At 53.2% G+C, this 7,482-nt stretch overlaps 1 protein-coding gene across 1 annotated transcript in view; it reads left to right on the forward strand.

Annotated features, from left to right (window-relative positions):
* Positions 1 to 6,969, forward strand: part of MGAT4B (alpha-1,3-mannosyl-glycoprotein 4-beta-N-acetylglucosaminyltransferase B) — a 50,665-nt gene extending 43,696 nt beyond the window's left edge. Inside the window, exons 9-15 of the mRNA XM_086470881.1 lie at positions 411 to 541; positions 3,490 to 3,597; positions 4,558 to 4,751; positions 5,124 to 5,202; positions 5,657 to 5,744; positions 6,724 to 6,836; positions 6,946 to 6,969. Of these exons, the coding sequence (XP_086327007.1) occupies positions 411 to 541; positions 3,490 to 3,597; positions 4,558 to 4,751; positions 5,124 to 5,202; positions 5,657 to 5,744; positions 6,724 to 6,836; positions 6,946 to 6,969 (737 nt within the window). The remainder of the gene's footprint in view (positions 1 to 410; positions 542 to 3,489; positions 3,598 to 4,557; positions 4,752 to 5,123; positions 5,203 to 5,656; positions 5,745 to 6,723; positions 6,837 to 6,945) is intronic.
* The last annotated feature ends 513 nt before the right edge of the window (positions 6,970 to 7,482 follow it).

Below are 7,482 nucleotides of genomic sequence, written 5' to 3' on the forward strand. Positions count from 1 at the left end.
CGGCAGTACATGGTTGCAGTAGCAGCTTGATCTGTTATTTTGGATACTGGTTTGACTGGCTTAAATCTTGTAGTTTTCAGGGCAGGAAATGGTCTGTCCTGCAGCTGGCTGAATGTTTTTCATCCTGATTTCTCCCTACTGAATGGAAGAGTTTTAGACCTTTTGATACTGCTGTGACCTGTGAGACACTAATGCTTTCTAATTCTGCGATGAATATTAAATCCGGAACTGTATTAGCAATGCCAGCAGCACTGGTACATAAAACAGAGCTGCATGCTATTTCCTTTACGTAGGGAGATGGACACATCCAGCCTCCACAGCCCAGTCTCCCAAGTTTTTTCTTCCCAGCTCTGATTCTTGACCGTTTCCTACTGTAGCTGCTCTCTCTTCTCGCTTCGTTTGTGCTGTAGGAAAAATGTTCAAGTCTCTGGATCTGAGCTTGATCGTGGAGTTCATCCTGATGTTCTATAAGGACAAGCCCATTGACTGGCTGCTGGATCACATCCTTTGGGTGAAAGTCTGCAATCCTGAGAAAGATGCAGTACGTAAACAACCTCTGTTGAAGGGAAACCTTTTTTTTTGTATGTGGGCAGATGTGTGCTTGGTCTATGTCTCCAGAGGCTCTTTCCTGTGAGCTCTGGTGCTAACTGACTTTGCACCGAACCATGCCGTCCCTGTGGAGTGTGCCGCGGGGTGTCCTTGTGGATTGTGTAAGCGAAGACCTGGGAGTTCAGGCTTTTGTAGTCTGCAGCTGCCAGAAAAGGCATTATTTCTGCATCTAAGCACTAACAGGGTATTCTTCCTCACATCCTCGAGGAGAGTAGCTGTTCCCCCTTCTTCTGTGCTCTTTTTCATTCCCGTGTGCTTCTCTCCCTGAAGCCATTCCCTGTCACTGACTATAACCCCAGAATAACCCTTTGGCTCTGGGCTCGTATGCCGTACCCTCGTGGAGCACACACACAGGCTGCCCAGAGAGCTCACCCCAGATGACCCAAGAGCAAGTCTGCCATGCCTAGTGTGCCAAAATGAAGCTAGAGCACGCAGAGCTCTTGTCGGGGTTTCTAGGAGGGTGTAGAGAGGTGAAGTGGTCTCCATTTTCACACTGCCGTCTCATTTGCGGAGCTGCACCTGCGGCAGCCTTGCAGACAGCAGCACAGAAGCCCCCGTGCCCTGCGGAGGTTGTGTTTGAACTCCCAGCAGCAGCGAGGGGCTAAAGTGCGTGGGAAGGGCAGAGGAGGAGTGTGTGTGACAGTGAGTGTAAGATGAGCTCACCACCAGATACTCTCCTGTCTCCTCTCTGAACATATTGTATTTACTCATACGCTCATTCGCCTTCCTCCCCCAGCAGGGAATGAGCAGTGGAGTCCCTGTGCAGAGCTCGAAGCCAGTTGCATAGGACAGACCTCCTGGCCACAACTACTTTGTGGTGACAAATGCCAGAGCAAACGGTCACTCTGGGGATAAATACTGTATTTATGTGTTGTGGGTGGCAGGGCATCCTCAGGGCTCTGCAGAATTTGGGCAAGGATGTGGTTTAATTTGGCCTGAGCCATGGCAGAGACCGTGACGTCGGCTCCAGTCCCCCATGTGCTGCAGGACCGGTCTCAGATGACGTCCATCATGTCCTGGAAGTTCAAACCGTGTGCTCAGGTGTGACAGAACAGCCCCCAGGCCTGTCCGGCAGTCCCCAGGGTCCTCACAGCCATGAGCAAAGCTGGGGTGGTGGGATGCTGGGACGGAGCTGCGAACGATGCTGCTGTCTGTGCCCCCGCCCCCTTCACAATCTTCAGCTTGAGCATTGATTAAATGCAGATCCTGCTGCGCAGGATCATCATCTCCTTAGCTTATCTGTCATCTTCTCCTACCTGGTGGAGCCAAGGTTTTCCCCAGGGAAACTGCAAACCTCTTAAACGTGTTGCCTTTTTAAAAATTAACCTACTTTCCATGTGGATTTCTGGCTCCTTTCCCCCACTGTTTGCATGATTAACTCTGCACAGCGCCCTTTCAAACATGACTTTCCCTTGTAAATCCCACTGTGCAGAATCAAATTGGTAGCAGGGAGGATTTGTCTTTTTGATTGAAAGTTTGTTTGACCTGAGCTTTTGGTAAGTGCTTTGCCTGCTCTGGATATATTCTTCTATTCCTTTTTTAACTAATTTTAGATTTACCTGGGGTGGAGCTGTGTGAAAGGATGACCTTCTTACCACCAACTGAGCCATTCCCCCTCCTGGCTCGACTGTGACCATGCTGCTTTCAGCAAATGCTTCTTTAGCAGGAGGAGAAAAGGGGAGAAAGAGAAACCAGGAGATGCTGTAGCTCCCTCCATTCCCGTCCTCCTCCTCTCCCCATCCAGAGCGAGATCAGGCCTGATGGGGTTGCATCTAGGGTTGCTGGCAATAAGTAGGGTCTCTCCCATTAGCATGGCTAGTTTTAATTTTCTAATGTAACGTGAGCTGGATTAGGGGATTATCTCCTCTGCAGCTCTCAGGGGTCATGCCTGGAATTTCCCAGCTCCCGGCATGGTGGCGGTGGCCCGTGCAGGCTGCCCATCGCCGAGGCTCGGTGTGCCTGGCTTTCCCTGCTGCGCCCTGCCTGGGGCCAGGCAGCCGGTGACGCAGCGCCCGGCAGTGGGATTTCTGCCGGGGTTTCTCTTGGGTGGGAGGCTGTGAGAGCAGATGGTGGTCGGGGTGTGCATGCATTTCTTTTCTTGGAAAAAGCAGAAGTCGGAAAACAAATACCTTCTCCCTCCAGTTTTTAGCCCTGTATTTTTGTCCTGCTCCGCCAAACTGAGGGAAATGAACTGTTTTTAAAATGTGAGTTCTTGTCTCCATGCTCTCAGGGTTTTTTCCCCTTGTCCTTCATTCCCTCTCCATCATCTGTCTCCCACCACCCCATGGAAAATCACTGGCTGGATCTGAGTTGCGTCTTCGAGTTTATTCACATGGTGGGATGGGCATGAAACAGCCCAACAGCTTTGACAATGGCACGTGCCGTACATCTGCTTAACAGCACCTGCCAATAAGCTGAGAACTCCCCCTCTCTGAAAAGAGCCCACACTTGTTCTGAATCATCCCAGGACTTGCTGTACCTTCAGACATCGATGATCCCAGGCGCTGGGTTGTAGGAAGAAGGCTTTCCCGATAGGCCAAGGACAAAAGACACTACATTTTCTGGCTGTCCCTACCTGACAGCACAGAGGAGATTTGCTCAGCATTTGCTAAGCTATGCTTGGCAAGGAGAAATTTGGCACTTAAACCTGGGCACTCCGGCTGCCCAGCAGAGCCCGGTGGGTGAGCAGCCAAGAGTCACGGTCAGGTTCCTCCAGAGTGCAGTTAAAAGCCCTCTTGCCAAAATAACACAGAAAGGCGTAGAGATGGAGGGGCAGGGATGTTTCTCACTCCTTGTGCTCTTGGCCGTTCCTCTTGTGGGTCACAGTTGACCTTCCCCAGAGGTTTAAGCATGGGGCACTGTGGGATTGTCTCGTTTCAGAAACACTGCGACAGGCAGAAGGCAAACCTGAGGATCCGCTTCAAGCCCTCGCTCTTCCAGCACGTGGGAACCCACTCCTCCTTGGCTGGGAAGATACAGAAGCTGAAGGTGGGTGCCAGCTGCCTGTCCAAGCCACAAACGGCCTTTCTGCCAGGCCTGGCACGCACACACCCAGGAACTGGCTGCTTTTGGGGTGGGAACAACAGTGGCAGCAGCTGTTGGGACAGTGGTAGCTGGATTTCTGGGCAGTGGTTGCGTTTTATTCTGAATTACAGTGAGCTCACATAGCTCCTGCTTCTCAGAATGGCAATGACGTGCACCAAGAGTCACTGCAAGCTTTTAAGCCTTGGTACTGGTCCTGGCCGCCCGTCCTGAGTGCTGAACCATGGACCAGGCAAGTGATTTCAAAGCATCTACTGAAAAACCCTGGAGGGGTGACTCCTGGGTTGATCTGACTGCCTTCCCACCCCCCTCCTTGTTCCTGGGATTTGCTGATAGACAAACTAGAGCTTGCTGTGTAAGAGCTTAAATTGTTTATGTGTGTTTAAACATCAACAAATGCAAGTTTCCCACAGCCATATGTGCAGGAGCTGTAGACACGCAGATCCTTGGGCTGTGCTCAGTCCTGTCTCTGTCCGATCCCCAGGTAAATGGATGGTGTAATCCAGTTTGTATCGCAGCGCCGTGCCTGTCTGGCTGTGTGACCCAGTCATTTTAGGCTGTTGCCACCCTCCCAGCCACCTTCTCCTCAGGTGTAAGGACTGTTTGCAGAGCTCCTGGGGCAGGGACATGCATTTGGAGATGCTTGGACAATGAAAGGCTCTTTGGTGCTGGATCAGAGTGCGCAGCACTGGTGCTTCTCTGTGCTGCCTCTCCTGAAGGTGTGTCCTCCTGGGATCCAGCCATGTATTGCCCTGTCTGATGCCTTCCCCAGACCATCCCTCATCTTTCTGTGCTGTGCAAATCGAGAGCTTTTAATTTGCAGTGCCTTGTTGCTGGGACATCTGTTCCTCACGGGCAAGAGCAGCTCATGACCCTTTTCTGCCCTTTTGGTTTGCACCCACCAAGGATAAGGACTTTGGCAAGCAGGCCCTGCGGAAAGAGCACGTCAACCCTCCTGCAGAGGTGAGCACTAGCCTGAAAACCTACCAGCACTTCACCTTGGAGAAGGCTTACCTGCGGGAGGACTTCTTCTGGGCCTTCACTCCCACTGCTGGAGACTTCATCAGATTCAGATTCTTCAAACCACTCCGCATCGAAAGGCCAGTGCTTGGGGGTGTTGGAGGTGGGGGGATATGGGGACAGCCTGGAACAGAGACACTTTGCTTTTGCTCTTCTGGCTCATGTTGAATTTCCTGCCTGGCTGCCCAGGAGGAGGGCGCAGTGCTCTTCCAGGGGGAGGATAATGTCACTCTCTTTTTTTTTGGAGGGGCCATGTTTGCCCTTTGCTTTCCTGCGCTTGTGAGCAATCCATGATCTAGCTAACCTGGCGCAGAAGGTCTCCTTCCAAACCATGTACCTGTGGGCTTTTTTGGGAAGGTGCCTGTTAGGTTGTGCTGTTTGATGGTTCAGCTGGGACAAATGCCATCATGTCCCACTTTGCTCAGTGTGGCTTTCTATGGCTTCTGTCACAGGTTCTTCTTCCGCAGCGGGAACATCGAGCACCCAGAAGACAAACTCTTCAATACGACTGTGGAGGTTTTGCCATTTGACGTAAGTGTTTTATTGAGAAGTGAGACGGGGGCGGAGTGGGAAGCAAAAGAGGTTTGAGAGAAGGGAACTGCTTAAAGCCATCAAGAAAATCTTTACAAGACTCAAGTGCCTTTGAGAGGTGCTGGGTGGGAACTAGGGGGGATTACGCCTGGTGTGGTACCACCTTGGGAGCGGGGATGCTGCGCTGAGCAGTCACTGTGGGAGCCGTCCCTGCCTGCAGAGGGGACGCTCAGATGGGTGGGATGGCAGCAGAGGCAGGCATGGAGCCAGGATGGTGCAGGGGAAGCAGCAGCATGGGGGCAGCAAACGTCCTCTTGTTTTGGGGCATGATGCTCAGGGTGCTAGGCGGCAGGGGGTGAGATGCCAAGCGCTGCTGGTGAGGGCAGCCCCAGGGTTGCTGCTGTTGCTGGGGCTTTTGGATGGGTCTTGCACAAAGCTCCTCTCCTTCCTGCAGAGCCTGCAGTCAGATAAGGAAGCCTTGCAGGAGGGAAGAGGCACAGTTGTCAAATACCGCAGGACGACGGATGGCTACATCCAGATAGGTATAGCAGAGTGTGTGGGGTGGTAAACTGCCCGCTGGGTTGGATAACACAGTCCATAGCCTCACCTTCAACTGAATCAAGACCCTTAGTGCTGTTTGCTTGGCAAAGAGTAATTTCTGCTTGCCAGGAGCCAGGTTGGAACAGGATTTAATTGACACTGTCTCCTCTCCTCCCCTCTTAGATTGGGTGTTCTCTTCAGGTGGTTTTCTGCCCTACGTTTCTGCCTGTCTCTGCTTAGAGCTTGGACCAAATTATTCAAATTATCCATTTGCCTAACCTGGTACTAAAAACCTCCACCATGAGCAAGTTCATGCTCTTCCCACCACAGTCTCTGTACTCACACCACTTGTAGCTTGGACTTTGTCTCTTGCCACCTGAGCTTGTTGTAGTGCTTATCCCTGCCCTTGGACAAGAACAAATGATTGCAGCCTACGGGGACCCGCTGGTGTGTGTCAAAGCCCTGGTGTTCCTGCTAAGACTTTTTTTTTTTTTTTTTTTTAATAGACAAATAAAAGAAAAATTCCGTGGCATGCGTTGCTTTTTGCCATTTTAGCACTCCTCTGCGTGCTGCCTGGTTTCTCCCAGCTGCATTTTTCCCCAAAAAAAAAAAAAAAAAAATCACACCCAAAATATAGGACATAGCAACAGGCAGAGACCTTGCTAGAACTATGGATGTAAGACTTGCCTCCACAGTGCGGATCCCGAACAGACATTTGTCTCTTACAGGACAGTGCTGCCATCAGGCCATTCTGCCCCCTCCAGCTTTTGCACAGGGGTGATGTGTAGCCAAATATTCCCCATTTTGTTTTGTTTAGCTGGTTTTTTTGGTCCCCAAAGTGTAGCATTCTGCACTGTATTGATGTCCACACTGCTGGTTTTCAGCCTGTCTCGTGTCGAGGAGCTGCGGGCAAGGGGCTGCCGTGGCTGCTGGATGCCAGGGGTCCGTCCCCGTGTCACCCATGTGCTTTCCCCCCACCAGGCTCCTTCTCCAAGGGCATCGCGGAGGGCGAGGTGGACCCGTCCTTCGGGCCGCTGGAGGCCATCAGGCTGTCCATCCAGACTGACTCCCCGGTGTGGATCATCCTGAGCGAGGTAAGCTGGGCTTCAGCACCACAGGGACGGCCCTGCCCAGCCCTCACCCCGGGGCTCCCCGCCGCCTCCCCCCTGCTTCTCGCTGATTCCGGCCCACCTCTTCTTTCAGATTTTTATCAAAAAAGCGGAGTGAAACGGGCGTGAGGAAGGGTGGACACACGCGTGGATCCCGGTCCTGCTCCCTCCCCTCCTGCTCCCTCCTCCCCGCGGCGCCTTGCCCGGGCGCAAGGATGGCACAGGCCCGGCTGCCGGGAGGCGGCAGGCGCCGACGGGCCTCGGCAAACCGGCTGCCAGGCCGGCACCGCCATCCCCAGCCGGTGCTGCGGGGCCAGGACATCGTCTTCTCCAGAAGAAGAGCAAAGCAGCAAAACCCAATACCCCGTGCAGAGAGGGCTGGCTTCGCTCCCCGCAGCCCCTCGTGCCACGCGTGCCGCGCTGGTGCAGGGGACAGTTTGGGGTCGTGATGAGCTTTAGCAAGAGTGGGGACAAAAAGCACCTTCCGCCCCAGGACAGGGCGATCTCTGGCTGTATTTGGGGACAGAGGAGGGGCTTGGTCACGTTGAGTCCTGCCGGCCGGCCCCACAGGGATGGAGACGGCCAGGGAGCGAGGTTGGCCTTGCCTTCGCCCAGGCGACAGTCCTGGCCA

The sequence above is a fragment of the Leptosomus discolor genome, chromosome 10 (genome assembly GCF_034619465.1).
Source record: "Leptosomus discolor isolate bLepDis1 chromosome 10, bLepDis1.hap2, whole genome shotgun sequence".
In the NCBI taxonomy this organism is placed as follows: Eukaryota; Metazoa; Chordata; class Aves; order Leptosomiformes; family Leptosomidae; genus Leptosomus; species Leptosomus discolor.